Source organism: Halichoerus grypus, chromosome 10 (genome assembly GCF_964656455.1).
Source record: "Halichoerus grypus chromosome 10, mHalGry1.hap1.1, whole genome shotgun sequence".
Lineage (NCBI taxonomy): Eukaryota > Metazoa > Chordata > Mammalia > Carnivora > Phocidae > Halichoerus > Halichoerus grypus.
The window spans coordinates 34,876,513-34,896,208 of NC_135721.1; the positions used below are offsets into that span (position 1 = coordinate 34,876,513).

Genomic DNA, 19,696 nt, shown 5'->3' on the forward strand with positions numbered 1-19,696 from the left:
AGCCTTCCTCCTTCCCTGCCACAGCCCTCAGCGAGTGTCGCCAGGCGCTGGGCTTGGGGCCAGGCAGTTCCTTCCTGCCTCCCGCCCACCCACTGGCTGATCAGGGGGGCTGTGACCCAGTGGTCAAGCAACTCCTCTCACTCTAAAGATAGGTCCTGGAGACTTGAGTCCTTTTTCTTCTCTACCTTAGAGTCAACCATGTGCAGAAAGGCCTGGAACTCCAGGGTCTGCTCAGGGTGCTTGGGGTTGGGGTCCTTTCTCCCTGCCCTCAATGGTCAACCTCAGCCCCATGGTCAACCTTGGGGAGCTGCTCCCTGGTGAGGAGGGGATGTGGGAAGGATCGCCTTGTGTGCTAGGGTAATTAACATCTTCCACAAGAGGCCAGTATCTGTTCATCAGCAAGAGCAGTGTGTTCTAGAGCCTGCCCTCCTGGGCACAGGTCAGTGGAACAGGGAGCTGGGCCTGTGCCTGGTCTGGGGCTAGGCGGCGGAGAGGGGGGTTTTGGACAAGTGAAGCCCAAAGCAAAGCATTGAAAGGGGAGGCAAAGAACACACTGACCAAACCTCAAGCCAGCCTGGTCATTCCCTTCCCCCAGGACTGCCGAGACCTAGGGAGAGAGTGAGGCCCTCATTCTACCTGCCATCCGGCCCCACCTCGTTTGCAGGATGAATTCAAGCTAAGCAGGCATTGCCTCAAGAATCCCACCTCTTGCCACCTCTCCTGCAGGTTGTGAATAAGCCCTGTGACACTCTTATGGCCTGTAGGATACTTGGACTTGACCACTGACAACAGAGCATCACGGGAGCAGCTTAGGGAAAGCAAGAAGGAAAACACTGTCCTTAGGCTCATTTCTCATCTATGAAGCAGTGGTAATAATAGAAACTGGAGCCCTTAGAGGTTGACAGAGCCTGAGCCACTTCTACCTCCTGAGGCAATTAGTGTACTAAGAAATGAAGATGGGGGCTCCTGGGTGGCCCAGTCGGTTGAGCGACCGACTCTTGATTTCAGCTCAGGTCATGATCTCAGGGTCTGAGATGGAGCCTCGAATCAGGCTCTGGGCTGAGCGTGGATCCTGCTTGGGATTCTCTCTCTCCCTATCTCTGCCCCTCCTCCCCTCTGCTCACATGCGCTCTCTCTAAAAAAAGAAAAAGAAAAAAGAAATGAAGATGTGACAAAACATGGTTACAAAAACTTTGGCATATTTTAAACATTTTACATTTAACCAAGTGATGTTATATCATATGTGACAAGGTACAGCGCACTCCACTTAGGCAATTGAGAAGAAAGCTACAGGATTCATAATGCACCACAGGGAGTGAGATCCCAGCAGGGACAGAAGTTTAGAGCTGTAAGAACAGCTTCAACTCGGAAGAAATAGAAAAAAGCTCACCCGTTCCTGAAATGATTCTGACTTTTGTATCATATTCCTGGAGGAGGTGTCGCAAAACACCCCACAAGGCACTCCCGATGGCCGTCCTGCTGAAATGTCAGAAGGAGCCAATATCCCGGATGCATCAGGTCTGGTTGAATATCTTAACGGATGGCTTCAGATAATCAGACCACGCGATCAGCACGATGCCCCCACAGCATCTGCCTTGCCGCGGAGGATGCAAGGAAGGGAGATTACTCTTGTGCAGTGTCTTCTTCCCCCCTGCTGGGTTTATTTTTTTTCTTCTTTCTTTTTGGATCAGTTTTTATTCTTTTACCTTACATCCTAGGACACTTCTTACCAACACAACTGTTAAACATTCTATATAAAAAGTTGTCTTATCTGAGAATGTATTAGGAAAAATCTTTACTTTTCACAGAAAATCTCAAAGAAAAACGAACAAAGGGACGCCTATGCCATGCTTTCCATCCCATACAACAGATTTAAGTTTTGTGCAAGAAAATATTTTTTAAGTAAAAATAAAATTGCAAAGCATTGCAAGGAGAGGCACCTCTGGGGCTATGGGTATAAAAGCACTTGAAGACGAGGTCAGAAGCCTGGGGTGAGGCCTTGGGGAATGCCAGGCCCAGGAGAGGGGTCTTCCAGACTCTTCTACAAAGGGCCTGCTGGTTTTCATCCCCTAGATAGAGTATTGGAGTTAATCTTGAAAATCGTGCAACAGTACTCAACGCTGCTGATTCCTGTTATCATTGTGTCCACACTCTCCTTTGTTCATGGGAGTGGGTTAAATGGGATAATCCATAATGAAAGCGTTTAGGACAGTTTTGGCATATGGCAGATGCTTAAGAAGTACTTGCTTATTTATCTAATTCTTATCCTGAAATCACTTCTCTTCTGGCCTTCTTTCCTTTCCACAACAGAATCTCCCCTGTTCATATTTCCGTTCTGACTTTTAAAAATAGTCTCAAAATTGTTTTTATTGGTGCATAATACACTTACAGAAAAAGTGCACAAAACATACAGACCAAGAAACTGCCACCCAGGCATAGAATGTTACCAGACTCCCAGTCATTTCTCCCACCCTCCTCCCTAATATGTGCTCTCATGCCGCCCTAACCCCATAGCCTGGTTTTGCCTGTTTTTGAATGGATTCCTTTGTGTCTGGCTTCTTTCACTCAACATGAGGTCTGTGAAACTCATCCATGTCACTGGGTGTTGCTGTAGCTCACTCACTGCTGCATGGTGTTCCATTCTATGAATATGCTACGCTTCATCAATCTATTGTTTCTGGACATTTGAGTTCTTTCAATTGCAGTTATAATTAAGAAAAATACTATGAACATTCTAGAACATGTCTTTGGAGCATCTATGCATACACTTTTTTTTTAAAAGATTTTATTTATTTGAGAGAGAGAGAGAGCACGTGTGAGCATGGAGTAGGGGGAGGGGCAGAGGGACAAGCAGACTCCCAGCTGAGTGTGGAGCCTGATGTGGGGCTCCATCCCAGGACCCTGAGATCCTGACCTGAGCCAAAGTCAAGATGCTTAACCAACTGAGCCACCCAGGTGCCCCTATGTATGCACCTCTATTGGGAATATCTTAGGAATAGATTGTGGATTATGTGGTATGTGTTTTTCACAGATAATGTCAAGCTATTTTACAAAGTTGTTTAAACTATTTATATTCCCACCAACAATGTATGCAAGTACTGTTGCTTGTAATTGATGTTTGCATGTATATTATAACACACTTGCTGTTTACATGGTATAGTATATATTTTTTGCATTCTTTTATTTTTTTTCCTCACCCTTTTACTTATTTATTTATATGGGTTTTGCTGCGGTTATGATTTAAATGGGTCTTTTTTCTTTTAAAATCTATTCTGAAGTTTGCTGCTTTTGGTGTATTTAGACTCTTCACATTGAATGTAATTGTTGATATGTTTGGATTTAGGTCTACCATTTTATTTTTGGTTTTTGTTTGCTCTGTGTTTCATTTCTTTGCCTCCTCTTTCTTGCATTCCTTTGGATTTCTGGAATATTTTTAGTGTTCCACTTTAACTCATCTACTGAGTTTTGACTACGTCTCTTTGCAGTGTTTGTTTAGAAGTTTGCTCTAGGAGTTAAAATATTCATAGTTAATTTTCCAGTCTACTCAGAATTAATATTTTGCCACTTCAAATGGAATGCAGAAAGCTTACGACTGTGTAGGTCCCTTTATCCTCTTGTTTTCCAATCGCAGTTGTTGTATGTATTATATATGCATACATTCAAACCCCGCCAGACAATGTTATTACTTTTGCTTTCAACTATCATACATATTTTTATTTATTTATTATTTTTTATTTTTTTTTAAAGATTTTTTATTTGAGAGAGAGAATGAGATAGAGAGAGAGAGAGAGCACATGAGAGGGGGGAGGGTTAGAGGGAGAAGCAGACTCCCTGCTGAGGAGGGAGCCCGAAGCGGGACTCAATCCTGGGACTCCAGGATCATGACCTGAGCGGAAGGCAGTCGCTTAACTAACTGAGCCACCCAGGTGCCCCTATCATACATATTTTAAAGAACTTGGAGGAAAAAAATTGAGTCCATGCAATGAATGTTTTCAGTTTGGTTATTATATTTATTCTCAAAACTTCAATTCAGTTCTTTCTGTATTGTCTGTTTCTCTGATGAGACTATCTTTCTATCCATTTCAAGATTTGCCTGTATTTCTTGGAACATGATTATAATAGCTTTAGGGTCTCAATTTTAACTCTTGTGTCATCTCAGAATTGTCTCTTGATTGTCCTTTTGTCTTTTTCCTTGAGAGATGTGGAGATTTTCCTGCGTCTTCAAATATCATGTAATTTTGGGTTGTATCTGGACATTGGGAATACTGTTAGGAGATTCTGGGTCTTGTTTAAATTCTACACAAATGTTGATTTTTTGGTTTATTAGGCAAATGCCTGGTTAAGTTCCTGCTGTGAGTTGCTCTCTGTCGTCTCTGGGCTGTAACCACTGACAAAAGTCAGTTCCGTTTTTAAGGTTTTGCAGTGCAATTCCAATCTGCTCAGTGTGTGTGTGCTTTTCTGGGACTTGGGACCAGTCTGGGACCCTGGAGCTCAGTTCTAAACCCTTTGGTATGCTGTGTAGGGTCAGTTTTGGGGTGAGCTCAGGCATTCATAGGCTATTTTAAGGAATCACTTTCTTGAGCTCTCTCCTCTCAGTGAATTCCTAACTTTCCAATTTCCAGGAGACCCTGCTCCCCTCCCCCTTCACCTTGGTCTTCTGGCTGAAAAGCCAGGGTTTTAGTTTTTCTGCTGTGTTGTGCCAACACACACACGCACACCCACCCACACCCACCCACACCCACTCCAAGAGACAGAGGAATGGAGACCGAGACAGATAGAGACGGGGGTGGAGGGAGCATCAGGGATTTCCCACCAATGCTCTTAGGACCCCCGTTTCTGTGGTGGGAGAGAAGGGCCCCCCTCTCTCAGAGTCCTCATCACCTGTCTGTCTGCTACTGGCTGGGGCAGGAAAGAATGGGAAAGATAAAGAGAAGCAGGGCTTTTCCACTCTCTCTCTGACCTGGAGGGGCTCTCTTTCTCATTCCTCAGACCAGAAACTGAGGGCTCCTTTTGCAGATGTGTTTTGTTTGTATGCTGTGCACAGTTCTGGTTTCACCAGGCCTGGGGATAGCAGAGGAAAGAAAATGGTAAGTCACCACTAGTCTCTATTTGCCCAGAACCAGAACTACACCAGCCTGTTCGGATTCTCTGAACAGCTCTTACCCCACCTAGTATTTTTCTTGTTTATGGATTCATTTGCCTATTGTTTGCCTCCCCACACGCCCTGCCCCTCCCTACGATGTTGGCTTTAGGACAGCAGTTTTGTTCATATTGAATACTGCCCAGAACACAGTCGGCGCTCAATAAATGTTTTTGAATGACTGAATCTACATTTTCAGTCATAATGACTTTGGAGACAACTGCTTATCTTTTTGACTCCTCTTTTTCAACCTCTCTGCCCACCAAAACTGCCTCATACACTTTTCAGAAAAGATTTATTGGTTGCCTGACAAGTAAGGTGCAGGCCAGGAGAAAGTCAGAGAAGCTTGGGGTCCTAGATGTAGCCACTAGGACTCTTCCCATTGCAAGGGTTAGGAGAACCCATTCTAATGTGAACAATGGAGGGAATATATTACTTGAGGCAAGTGAGAAGTTCAGAGGGAATGCTGCCTTCAGGTGAGGCTGGATCCAGTGACTCGAACAATGCTACTGTGGGTCTAGATCCGTTCTGCTTGTCAGCTCCACCTGTCACTGTCCCTGAGGTTGGCCTTGTTCTTAACCTCATTCAGTGCTACCCCCACATACACACAGCTCTAGGCTCTCTTTCCTGGTGGTAATGTGCCTGCAGCACATGTGGCTTCAAGTCTCATCTGTCCCACTACACCAGGCAGGGGATGGAAGTGCTCTGCTGAGTAAATCTCCCGGGACTGATTTGCTCTCTGTTGGTCCATTCCCAGGCCCCTCACTGTGACAGGGGAATGGGACATGCTGATCTGCTTGGGCCATCAGAGCCCACCCCTGGAGCTGGGACAACAGGGTGTGTGTGTGTGTGTGTGTGTGCGCGTGCACGTGTGTGAAGGGGGCTCCTCTAGAGGGGAAGACGAATAAAGCTACCAGGAGAGAAGTTTATGGATGCTAGGCAGCAAAAGCACCGGCTGGCTAGTACAACAGCTTTCCAGGGCAGAGAAAGGAGCACAGAGGTGCCTGGGGGCTCAGTCGTTAAGCGTCTGCCTTCGGCTCAGGTCATGATCCCAGGGTCCTGGGATCAAGCCCCGCATCGGGCTCTCTGCTCTGCGGGAAGCCTGCTTCTCCCTCAGCCTGCTGCTCCCCCTGCTTGTGTTCCCTCTCTCGCTGTGTCTCTGTCAAATAAATAAATAAAATCTTAAAAAAAAAAAAGAAAAAGGAGCATAGCTCTTGCCCTTTGTGCTGCAGGGACACACATACCGCACTGGCTCTAGTCTCTTGATTCAGACACAGCTGGACTGCAGCTACCACTATCTCTGCAAATAAAGGTCACCTTGACTTTCAATCAGAGAGACAGAATGCACAAACGGACAGGCCCACACTTGGGAGGAGGTTGTGGTTCATGCTGTCTCTGAGGCCGTCAGACTCAGAGCCAGAGTCTGGCTCCCGGATCTGTGGGGTTTGGGCAGGCAGGGAACATGTCAGGGTCAAAGGGTAGCTTCGAGGAAAGAGGAAGGACTCAATGGGATAGAGATACCTACCTGGAGGAGCCCTCAGAGAGTTTGGAGCCTTTTTCAGCTAGCCCCCAAAATGGCCTCTTTGAAAGGACAAAGTTCTGCAAAGTTAATCTCTGCTGGCAAAGTCAGACACAAGTGAGCAGGTTAAGGTCCAGTCTGTCTCCTGAGCAGGAGAAATAGACTAAGCAGTAGACACACTACCAAAGTCCTGAAGTTGAGCTGTGTTCCATTAATGATTTTCGCTTTATATTGCTGCCTACAGACCTGCCTACAGACCCTCTGTGTCACGGGGGAGTCATAAAGCCTGAGGTCTCCAGTTTCCTAAGCGAGCCGGCACAGCCCCTCACCTGCCACTCACGTAGGGCTCCACCCACCTTCCCTATCCAAATCTATTTGACGACTATGTCCAAATATCAGGAGTTCAGACAGCGAGTCTGGATGTTGAGAGATACTAGGTTGTCAAAACCATGTGTTCCTGAGTTTCAGAGCGAATGGTGGGAGTTCAAAGAGTAAGGCATACATCTGAACACTGATTGGAATCTAGTTGGTCCCCAAGGGTCAGATAGCAGAGCTGGGGGAGAAAGGATGCAGATCAGGAAAAATAGCTATCCTGGCCACTTACTTGGGCCCGCTGTGGTGCCATGAGCGTTCCGGGCCCCGGGAGTGCTGGAATGTAGGCGGAACAGCAACAACAAAAAGACACAATGAGAGGCTCTTCCTTTGTGGTCCTCATGTGTGATTACTGTCTACCTCATGCTTTGTAAGCTAGTACAGGGATCAGGTCAGGGCTGCTCCTCCCCTCCCCACACCCCGCGTCCTCAAAGCTGAATGCTGTGCCTAGAGCCTAGTAGGTGCTCAGTGAGTACCTGCTGAAGGAATAAAGGAATGGACAATATAAACCTCCGATGCACAGTGCCTTAAGGAAGTAGGGTGCAGGCTCTGATTCTCTGCTTTGAGGAAACAGAACAGAAAGCAGCTAGGTGACAGCTAGCTCTGATCACCTCCATGCCCCGAGAGAACCTCCCAACTTGGACTGCTTCACCCAAGAGGAAGTGGGGCTCGTTCACGGCAAAGGATATCCTAAATGCTGCAAAATGACAAAGCCCTCGGCTGGTAGATGACACTTCCAGTTCCCTCCCTTTACTGATGGGTTTCCCAGATGCTACTGGGTTGGCAAGTTAAACCTGCTCTGTTTGCGTGTGGTATCTTTCAAATGGTTCCTTGTGAGTTGTTCTGGCCTCATATCTCACCCATAAACACCACTCCAGACTGAGACTGTACCTGCTCTTTACTCCATGCCCTGTCCCCCCACCATCCAGCCCATGCATGCACGCAAGGGAATCACAAAATCTTCACCTCCAGCAAATCTGATGACTATGACACTCAATCACTCATAAGAGGCCAGGAGGTTGGGGAAGAGAGGGCCATGCAGTTTCCAGTGTCAAATCCCCTCCCTGCCCCACAATGGTTCTGAGGCGGGGAGTCCCCCTGGCCTCACAGGAAGGCCGCACATACGGGTCACTCGGCAAAGGCCTGCTAACCCCCTGCTGCTGCTCCCCCACCAAGCCTCTCACAATTAATTCAGTGTTGCCAAGTCACGCTCCTTGAAACAGACCCCAGGACTCATTTCCAGGATGTTTTTGGCTGCCTGACAACCTCTTCCTGTTTTGGAAGCTAGAAAGTGACATTTAAAAAGCCAGGGAGCTTTCATTATTTTTTTAAAAAAAGATTCCATTGACTGAAGAGAGAATGTGGCGTCTCTCAGCGGCAGAGACGCGCTCACCCCTGAGGAACTGTCGCCTCCACTTAGACTAACTACCTTCGTGCCTCACTTTTTCGCCTGACCATTTCTGAAACTGTTTTCTCTCATGGTCCCATAGTTTCCTTGTGTGTCAGAGACTATGAAGTTGCTCCTTTTTGTTAATCATGACACATTTCAAATGAACCCAGAAGACAGTGTGAAAATACATTCTAAAGAAAGCTTGCTCTCTTCATGTGTACATTCGCTGAAAGGAATTCACCAGCAATATTTTCTTTCATTCAAAATGCTCAACCTCTGGTTTAATACTAAGCTAAGTGATTAAAAGAATAAAAAGGCAGAATAGGGAATTAAAGATTCTACAAAGGGGCGCCTGGGTGGCTTAGTGGGTTAAGCGTCTGCCTTCGGCTCAGGTCATGATCCCAGGGTCCTGGGATCGAGCCCCGCATCGGGCTCCCTGCTCTGCGGGGAGCCTGCTTCTCCTTCTTCCTCTACCCCTCCCTACCCCCACCACTTATGCTCTCTCTCTCTCTCTTGCTTACGCTCCCCTTCTCTCTCTCAAATAAATAAAATCTTAAAAAAAATAAAGATTCTACAAAACCATGACCTTCACAATGGCAAGTGACATGGTTTCATGGTACCTTTAAACAAGACTACAGGGACCCAAGATGAGGCTGCCTAGTGACAGAATGGGGAAAAGTCCCTGTACACGTTCTTGCCTCCTCCATTTGGAAAGGCGGGAACCCCTTTCCCTTTGAGCAGGACCTGGGGAGGCAGCGCCTGGGAAGGGGATGGGGCAGCTGCATCATGATGGCCATATATGAATGGTGTCTGGCCATCCAGCTGCCCACATGGTACAGAGGGGAGATGGAGAGATTCTCCAGAAAACAGCTCTTGGAGATAGTGACATCTCTTTTTCAAGGCCAAGTTCCCTTGTTAGATTTGTGGCTGGGAACCCTGTCACACCATGTTAATTTCTGAGATGAAGGCCCAAGTACAGTTTAGATTAAGGGTTTAGGGCAAGCTAAGATGAAGCTGAGGACTTTCATGATATGATGAATCTCTAAAAGTAAATGCCCCTTCTAAGGCAGCATGTGGTCAGAAAAAGTACCTCTATTGGTACTCTGGCTATTTAGGTTAAACTCTAATTGGTCATGTTTTTTTTTTTTTCAAACAGTCCTCTCATGTTTTATTTGCACATGCAATTCCTCAACCTTTGTCCTGATGAAAGGAGTATCTTAGGTTGCAGAAAATTATACATGGTACCTTTACTTGGCGTATTAGCTGTGCTACTTACTAGCTCTGACTTTGGACAAAGTGATTAACCTGACCCAGTAGCACTGGAACGAACCAGTACCTACTTCCAATAGTAGTTGTGGGGATTAACCTAGTTAACTGTGAACATGCCCAGTAGGCGTTTCATAAATGCCTGCTGCACTATTCCTACTAACAGTGAAGGCTTGGGACAATTCACCAGCAGTCGCAAGTTTACCTGAAATGCAATGAAACCTTTGTTCTTTGACACGGGTGGGTTAACTCTTACGCCAAAGCCTGAAATTTTTTGTTTTTTTTGAAAGAGCACTTATATGGACTTGAGATTTATTTTATTTGAGAGAGAGAAAGAGCGCATGTGAGAGAGAATGAGAGAGAGAGAGAGTGGGGAGAGTGGCAGAGGGAATCTTTAAGCAGGCCCCCTGGATCCCACAACCCATGAGATCAGGACCTGAGCCGAAACCAAGAGTCGGACACTCAACCAACTGAGCCACCCAGGCACCCCTGACTGAGCACTTATATGGACTTGAAAAGGCAAAACTAGATCCTGCTTTTATATCTAATTAGGATAAAGCATTCAATACTAGATTGAATCAAGTGATTAACAGCACAATTTTCTCTGATTTCCCCTTCATTTCACAACATAAATTTCATTAGCAATAATCATACATTTATATATGCTAGCTACTAGCCTCTTATCAGACATGATTGGCAATTATTTTCTCCCATTCTGTGGACTGTATTTTCACTTTCTTTTTTTTTATTATGTTACGTTAGTCACTTTCTTTTTCTTAATCATTTTATTTTTTTCATCACGGTAAGTGTACTCTTTAATTTCCATCCCCTATTTCCCCTATCCCCACTACCTTACTTTTGGTAACCATTACTTTGTTCTCTATAATTGAAGAGTCTTGTTTCTTGGTTTGTCTCTCTTTTTCCCTTTGCTCGTTTGTTTTCTTAAATTCCACATACGAGTGGGATCATATAGATTTGTCGTTCCCTGACTTATTTCCCTCATCATTATACTCTCTAGCTCCATCGATGTTGTTGCAAATGGCAAGATTTCACTCTTTTTTATGGCTGAAAAATATTCCATTGTATCTATACCACATCTGCTTTATCCATTCATCTATTGATGGACACTTGGACTCTTTCCATAGTTTAGCTATTGTGAATAATGTTGCTATAAACATACAGGTGTAAATATCCCTTTGAATTAGTTTTTGTATTTTGGGGGTAAATACCCAGTAGTGCAATTACTGGATTGTAGGGTAGTTCTATTTTTAATTTTTTGAGGAACCTCCATACTGTTTTCCACAGTGGCTATACCAGTTTGCACTCCCACCAACAGTGCACGAGGGTTCCCCTTTCTCCACATCCTCACCAACACTTGTTGTTTCTTGTGTTTTTGATTTTAGCCATTCTGACAGGTGTGAGGTGATATCTCATTGTAGTTTTGATTTGCATTCCCCTGATAGTAAGTGATGATGAGCATCTTCTCATGTGTCTGTTGGCCATCTGTATGTCTTCTCTGGAGAAATGTCTGTTCATGCCTTCTGCCCATTTTTGAATTGGATTGTTTTTTGGGTATCGAGTTATATCAATACTTTATATGTTTCGGATATTAATCCTTTATCACATACATCATTTGCAAATATCTTCTCCCATTCAGTAGGTTGCCTTTTAGTTTTGTCATTTCCTTCGCCGTGCAGAAGTTTTTATTTTGATGTAGTCCCAATAGTTTATTCATACTTTCTTTCTTGAATAATCATAAATTTAGCTTTTGATAAAATCTTGCTTTTATACAAATCTATGGATACAGTCAACTTTAAGTTAGTTGGTTTTGAAAAAAATTTTCTCTAAATTTCAATAATACTATTCCTTATAAAATGTATTTTATTGTGTTAATATATATTCAAATTATCAGGTAAGTATTTCTTACAGAATGTGATCTGTACAAAAAGAATAAAGCCGTAGTGATAATGTGACAGTTACTTTTGGTTCTGTCATTTTATTCAGGTCATCAAGGAGGTCCATCAGATTCAGTGGGAAGCTGAGGGTCAAGGGCCACCACTGTCAGGCTGCATTCTTTCTTATTTCACCCAAGAAGTCATAGGTCTGCTCTGAAATGTCAAAAGGTTCATGGACTCCATCTGGCGACAGCAGAGCTTGGAGGGCGCCCTCGTTTTCTTGGTTTTGCTTAAGGAAGTCAGCAATAACCTTCCACCGGGCAGCCTCTGTCTCCTCTTCTGCCCACCTGAACGGGGGCAGGAGTGTGGAATGCAGAAGAGGGACCACACAGTCGTGGTAAACCAGGAGAAACATGGCCTTCAGGAACTCTCTGTCTCTCTGGGAAAACACCACCACCACAAATAAATGTGAAATGATCTGTATCAATACTTTTTAAGTGTTAAATACTATGAACTCTGTAAACTAAAATCCATCTAAGGGGTGAGGTGGAGGGCGCCATTAGCGTCTGGCAAGTAACTGGCTCTGAACCAGCTACTCAGTCGGGAAACCGCACTCTCTGAAGTGGAAGCAAGCAAGAGTCACTATGGAGGAGAGATGAGCTATTCTCCCTGAGAGTCTGGGAGAGACTCGACACCAGGCCAGCGAGTCTCCTAAGCTCCCCTGAGGGTGTCTCACACATTCCATTGAGGACATTGGGGTGCTGAAATCTAGTTCTGGTGACAAGGGTGTGGTTCCGGGTAAACATAACTAAAACACAATGTGAAGTCAGCTGTATGCACTTAATTAGATTCCAGCATATCAGAGACAATGTCAAGTTGATATAAGTGAAGGGTGGCATGAAATCCAGAGAAAGGAGACCCGAGGAGTAAGAATGTGCAGACCTTCTCCAGATAGCAAAAGTACCGCAGTATGGACACACCCAGTCAACCCCTGACACTGACAGGCTGGGGTAGGACTCTCAGGGAGCATGGAAGTCTGAAGGTGGAGATATCTATACGCAGCAGATCTACATATGGATACTGCCCCTCCAAGCAACCATGTGTGTGTGTGGGGGCAATTTCTACAGGCCTGAGGCCCAGCACCTTGTCCACTGCTGCCTTAGAAAAGCATTAAACCTGCCTGTTTTAGCAAAGGTCAAGTGTAGACAGTACTGGTCAAATGGAAGCTCAAATAAGGATACAACACACTTTTACAATACATAGTGTGTGTGTCTGTGTGTGTATATACACATATATTATATATAATAAACAGTTTATGTTTCTTAAAATTTTTAGGAGTTTTAGTTTGCTCTCCCATGTTCCTTGTAGATAATTAACATTCTAGACTTGAAGTCCAAAAACCATGGACCATAAGTCAAATGCAGCCCACTACCTCTTTTTGTAAACAAAGTTTTAGAGAAACACAGCCACGCTCAGAGTTCACATGTAGTCTGTAGCTGGCTTTGTGCTGCCACGGCAGAGTTGAGTATTGTACCAGAGACCTTACAGCCGGCAGACTCAAAAATAGTTACTATGTGGCTCTTTACAGAAAAAGTTTGTCAACCCTGGATCAGAGCAGTGAAGCCATTACTCACTGGTTAATACAAGCTCTGTTTGGTAATCACCAAGCTTCTACGGTAATGTAAGCATGAGCCATACATTTTTCCAATGTATTACACTGGGTAGGCCAATTTTCCTTTTCCTTCTCCTTACATGATATGGACTTTGAGAGCTAGAGGAATTTTTTAAAGTAAGAAAAATATGATAGCCAACTGGAGACTTTGTTTAGAAACTTCTCCTCAAATAACACTCAGTGATCTGAAATGATTGTTTTGATCAAGTGTTTCTTGTCACACTGGGACTCGCTCACCCATACCTTCTTGGAACATGTCTCTGCAATGACGATGGCACAGTTTAACTGATTAAGAGGGATTATGACTATGGCTACTTTGGCTAAGACAGAAGCATTATTAGCATGTGTAAGCAAGCAGTGAGCCCTGCAAATATTTAGTTTAGCGTGGAAAATCACATTACCTTCTCTGATCTTTTTAATGTGCTTTCTTTCTCAGCCCATGAACTCTAAAAAGCAAATAAATATGTTATATTAATACCAGTATTCATAAGCCTTTGCCACACTTCTGCAATTTCACGGTAATTAAACATATGGACAGGGTTAAAAACGCTGTACGGACCCTACGCATATATATAGTGAATCTGTAGGCACCTACAGATTCTGCTAACGACCAGAACCAGACCCACAGGGCGGTGAAAGCTACCTTGGAAGCATCATGATTCTTCTAAGTCGAAACTAATTTAAGAACAGAATCAGTGAAACACTAACATATCCATGCAAAATGCAGAAACATAGCACCTGAACAGTAAAATACTGTTAAGGTTTTAAGGTCAGACGGTAATGAAAATAGAGAATTCTGCCAAATACCATACTTCTCTGCAATTCTGTCTGCTGTGATGATGACGGGGGCCAGGAGGAGATGAAATGAAGTACAACTTTGCAAGTAAATATCCCAATCTGTTCATAAAACTTCACACAAGCTTCTTTAAAGAAATTAAAAAACAAACCAGAGTGCAATTAATCCCACCGAAATAAGAATTGAAGACATTCTCAGCACCAGTTCTGGGCAAACTGTGAGCGGGGGGCGGGGGGGGGGGGCCGGCGGGAATGTGCCCATTCCTTTAGGCTCCGTTTTGTGCCTGCCTGCAGGGATTCTCCTGTTGGTGCCTGATTTCATGGATTCCATGAAAGCATCAGCCCTTGTCTCAGTAGGGAGGCCCTGGGGTGAAGATGACACATGGCACCAAGAACAAGATTCTCCATGAAATGAAGGAGAAATTTCCTACCAAGAGATCACAGGTTGTGCCCCTAATGAGCCACGTCTTGGGATGGTCCCATTTACCATGATCTGTTACCATGAATGGTCAGTTATTACCATGAAATAACCACCTTATGAGACTGTGGTCCACCACCTTATTGACCGCTGCACCTGTGGGTCCTGGAGAGTTTGAAGAGGACCCTTAGAGAGCCAGGGTGCTTTACCAAACAGGCAGGTACTATTATTATTATTATTATTAAAACACCACCAACAAACTACACTTAGCTAAGTTGATGCTAGGAGGCTCACACACTTCATGATAGAAACTTTAAAAGGTATCTGGCTTCACATGACTATCACTTAGCAACTTTAGACTTAACATCTGGTAAAATGTGCCTACTGTTTGTTGTGTCAAGGTCTCACTTTATTTTTCACTGAGCTACCAGCAAGCAGTAAGGTGTTTCACTTATAGTAACTCAGTGTCGAACAGCAAACGTACGTGTGTGTGTGTGTGTGTGTGTGTGTGTGTGTGTGTGTGTGTGTTGGGGGGTCACTACTATACACCAAGATCCACTTCTTCCTTCCTTCTGGAGCAAACAGAAGACGCCATCTCCCAGCTCTCTTGAAGTTAAGTGGGGCCATGTGACTGGTTCTGGCCAATGAAATGTGAGTAGAAATGGCCTATGCCACCTCAGGGCAAAGGCAGTGAAAAGTCCAAGGACAATCCTCTATTCTCTCTTTTCCTGCATGTGCAACTGGCAACAGAGAAGCCACTTGTTCTAGATGACGCTATAAGGAAGTGGCGCCTCCACTAGCCTGCATCCATGGGTGACTATGGAGCAGGGTCTTCCACTGATCCATGCTGGAAAGGTACCATGAGTGAGAAATTAACCTGTATTAGCTACCACCTCACAGGCCAGCTTATCCTAAGTAACATGGTATGCCATGAAGACAGGGCTCAAGAGTATAGAAATAAAGCACTCTTTTTTATTTTTATTATTTATTGTACAAATAATTAACTGTGGAAAAGTTAATACAGATAAACAACTCATGATCCAGACGTAATCAGTATTACCTTTCTAGAGTATATTCTTCCAGATAGTTTTATAGGCAGATATATAAATGTAAATATATATATTTAAATACACTTACTACAACTCAAATGTTTTTTTTTTTCACTTTAATAATGTGTATGAACAACTTCACCTATGTGCCTTTTCTTGAGCCTGTGGCGCATCTGGACGCACCCAGACTGACCTGCAGTGCACTTGCCTGGGCTATCTTCTCATCAAGAAATGCAGAATTTAGACTAGCTTAGTGCTAAAGCTCCAGATTCTATGAGTGTTACACACCTGGAGAAAATGCCAGCACCTACACGGGGCCGTAGCCACAGTGAGCTCTTGCAAAATACTTGTCAAATGAATCAGTGGACTTCTGTTCTGTATAATGAATAGATATTATGATACTAATGACTTTATAGGGGAAAAAAAGAGAAATTCTGCATTATCTAATGCTAGTGCCAAATGAACTTGTCTGAAATCATGGACGGTCATATGTCATTAAGTCTTTTTGCAGAAAACTTCATTATTACTGTTGACACGCCAAACCTAGCCAAACCATCACATGAAATCAGCTTCAAAATCTTTGTAAAAATCTTTGCCGGTGATTGCTTCCTCCTTCCATTTCTCTGTCAGGCCCACAGGACCTCTATCCTTACTGACAGGAATCACCTGCTAGCGTAGCTCACCTCCCTCCTGTATGGGTACTTTTCTGCCTGTGTGTCAGGGGCTTTCCGAAAGCAGAACCCTGTACAGATTATCCACCGTCTCCCATGCACACTCTTTCCTGGCAATGTGAGACTCAGATCCACTTTGCCCCCCTGCAGATGGCATTCTACATGCCAAACTGGATCCTTTGCTCTTCTTAAGAGCAAACAGAATACTCTCTATTCCTTCCTGCTTTAAAATGTTGGCTCATGCTGATCCTTCTACCTGTAATTTCTTCCCTCCCATCTCAGCATGTCAAAATCCGACTTGGCCCCAGCTTTTTATTAGGTCTATCTCACCGAGGACCTCTTATGGAACAGGTTCCTGATCCTCATTTGCTGCCCTCTTTAAATCTTCAAGGACCTGGATTATACATCCCTGATGGCACTTATCATGGTATCTGAGTACTGCCTTGCAGGCACAATGGACTCCTAATATTTGCTGGCTCTGACATATTAAGTTCAAAAAATGGCTGAAAATTAGAGATTTCATATGGTTGAAACTAATATCCAGTTGCTATTTCATATAGCAGACAGTATATGTTGAATTAAAATAAAAAATTATATGCATGCCCTGATTCTCTTCTGAGAGGTCAGTTGATTTACCTAACAAACCATTTTGGATTTTTGCTCTTAGGACACACTCAGTGGCCCTCTTCAGTCAAGGAATAAACAACAGGCAAGAGACTGCAGCAGCGTGCATAGCAGGTACTCCATCTGCTTATCAGGGCAGGGAAGGCAGTCTCGGGAAGTAACCTTCATGCTAAGGAAGGAAGGATGAGACCAAGTTAACTAGACAATGGACAGGGGTCGGGAGACACTGTCCAAATAGGAAAAAAACCCCAAACAAACCCTAGAGCAGGTATCAGAATTCACTAACATGGTGTGTTTAACTAATTTCAGAACCCATCAGGTTTCCATCACGGTGTGTGCTACCTACCCTGAGTGCGTCCATCATGTCAGGCTGCTCCAAGAGCTTGGGGAAGGTGGCCAACACTGGGTTACTAATTAAGTCTGAAATACAAAAGAACAAAAAGGATTTTATATAAACTTCGTCCAATGTATTTGACTGCAACAGTCATAAAAACATTCATTCAGACAAAAATTATTGTGCCACACAAGTTATTGATAACACATTCTACACACTTTAACCTCTAGGAGGGCTCAAAGCTGTCTGCTCAACCTCCACCCACCCCTATATTCATACCCCAGGGAGTTCTGAAATGAGTCTTGTGCCAAGTAGATAGAGCTTTTAGGGAGAAACTAAAGTGGCTCTGAACAGAATAAAACTAGAAAATTTTGTTCTTTCTTTGTCGTTTCCCAATCTCTTTCCTCCTTATGATATAACTGTGGTATGGTAAAAGGAACTAGTTAGAGAACTTATATAACTCAACACCAAAAAGCCAAATAATCCAATTTAAAAATGGGCAGAAGACATAAACAGACATTTCTCTGAAGAAGACATACAGATGGCCAACAGACACATGAAAAGATGCTCAATATAACTAATCATCAAGGACATGAAAATCAAAACCACAGTGAGAAGGGCGCCTGGGTGGCTCAGTCAGTTAAGCGTGCAACTCTTGATTTCAGCTCAGATCATGATCTCAGGGTTGTGAGATCAAGCCCTGTATCGGGCTCCGTGCTGGGTGTGGAGTCTGCTTAAGATTGTCTCTGTCCCTCTCCATTTGTCCCTCCCCCACCCACTTGCACTCTTTCTCTCTCTCTCTAAAAAAAACAAAAAACCACAACGAGATATCACCTCGTACCTGTCACAATGGCTAAAATAAAAAACACAAGAAATGACAAGTACTGGCAAGGATGTGGAAAAAATGGAACACCCATGCACTATTGGTGGGAATGCAAATTGGTGCAGACACTGTAGGAAAAAGTTCTTCAAAAAATTAAAAATGGAATTATCATATGATCCAGCAATTCCACTAGTGGGTATTTACCCAAAGAATCTGAAAACACTAATTTGAAAAGATACATGTGCCCCCATGTTTACTGCAACATTATTCACAATAGCCAAATTACGGAAGCAGCCCCGTATGCATAGACTGATGAATGGATAAAGAAGAGACACACACACACACACACACACACACACACACACACACACACAGAGGAATATTATTCAGGAATAAAAAAGAATGAAATCTTGCCATCTGCAACAACTTGGATGGATCTAGAAGGTATAATGCTAAGCAAAATAAGTCAGTCAGAGAAAGACAAATCCCATATGATTTCACTCATATGTGGAATTTAAGAAACAAAACAAATGAACAAAGAAAAAAGAGATGAACGAGAAATAGACTCTTAACTATAGAGAACAGATGGTTATCAGAGGGGAGGTGGATGGGGGAATGGGTGAAATAGATGAAGGGTATGAAGTGTACACTTATCGCAATGAGCACTGAGTAATATATAGAATTGTTGAATCACTATACGGTACACCCGAAACTAATATAACACTGTATGTTAACTATACTGGAATTAAAAAAAAAAAAAGAACCAGCTAGGAAGCACCCCTGCTCTTAGAAGGCTGAGCAGGAACCAGTAAGTGCTGGGGGATAGGAGACCCGGGGCAGGCTGCTCAGGCCTGACTCCAGTCCACCAGAGCTCAGGGAAGGACCCCAGAACTGGTGTTTGGGGTCAATGGATGGTGGTGGATGAAAATGAAAGGAATCAGGAGTTGAGGATTTAGGCCTAAATATTGTGTAGGAGAATACTGATATTCCACAATAAATAATGGGACGTGAAAGACCTGTGCAAAGAAGCACAGCAGGAAGGACACTCTTGAAATGGCATGGGCAATATAGTCTACTGTCTTGTGTCCTCAGTAGAGAAAAATCCTTCCTCTAGGCCTTACCAGGTTTATTCTGATGGTCAGATTCAAATGATGACAATGGTTCTGAGTAATCTCCTTCCCAACAAAAAACCTAATAAGCCTTATCCTCTCTAAGAAGCCATATCATTCATGAAGTTTTTCTAGAGTCACTGAAATAAATTCAAAGGCAAGTGATGATGAAAAAGCTTAAAGTGTCCTTCCCTTGGAGTTATAATTATTCCTTGAGAAATGGTGGTACTTCCCTGATGTAGAGTTCCATTTCTATCTCCCTATCAGGTGCTAAGTCCCTGGGAAAGGACTCCTGTCTAACCATGAACTCTACTTATCCACGAGTGCTAAGCCATCATAGGGTTCTTGGTCTTACCCTGCTCCAGCCACACTGGCCCGCTTTCAACTGCGATCCCTCCAACATACTTGGGTGGTCTTGCCCCGGGACTTTGGATAATGGCCCCTCTGCCCAGACATGCTCTTCCCACACACCTTTAACTCCTCTCTCAGGTCTTATCTTAATATTACTTGCCTACAGACTTCCCTGAGGTCTTCCTAGTGTATGCTCATGTTGGCTTTCTTCCTTTAGAACACTTATTTTAGAAGGTTGAAAAGGATTATTCATATAATTTTGTGTTTG

The 19,696-nt window shown here is 43.8% G+C and overlaps 1 protein-coding gene across 6 annotated transcripts in view; it reads right to left on the bottom strand.

The window, feature by feature from the left end:
* Positions 1-10,002: 10,002 nt before the first annotated feature.
* Positions 10,003-19,696, bottom strand: part of NPHP1 (nephrocystin 1) — a 54,950-nt gene continuing 45,256 nt past the window's right edge. For 5 of the 6 annotated variants that reach the window (XM_036070987.2, XM_078056276.1, XM_036070983.2 and 2 more), the window contains 3 exons: positions 17,158-17,231; positions 13,656-13,700; positions 10,003-12,021 (listed from right to left, as the gene is read on the bottom strand). In XM_036070987.2, coding sequence (XP_035926880.1) covers positions 11,749-12,021; positions 13,656-13,700; positions 17,158-17,231 — 392 coding nt within the window. In that variant the 3' untranslated portion in view covers positions 10,003-11,748. Of the gene's footprint in view, positions 12,022-13,655; positions 13,701-15,361; positions 16,981-17,157; positions 17,232-19,696 lie in introns of those variants that run through there. The other variant, XM_078056277.1, reaches the window with a different exon arrangement.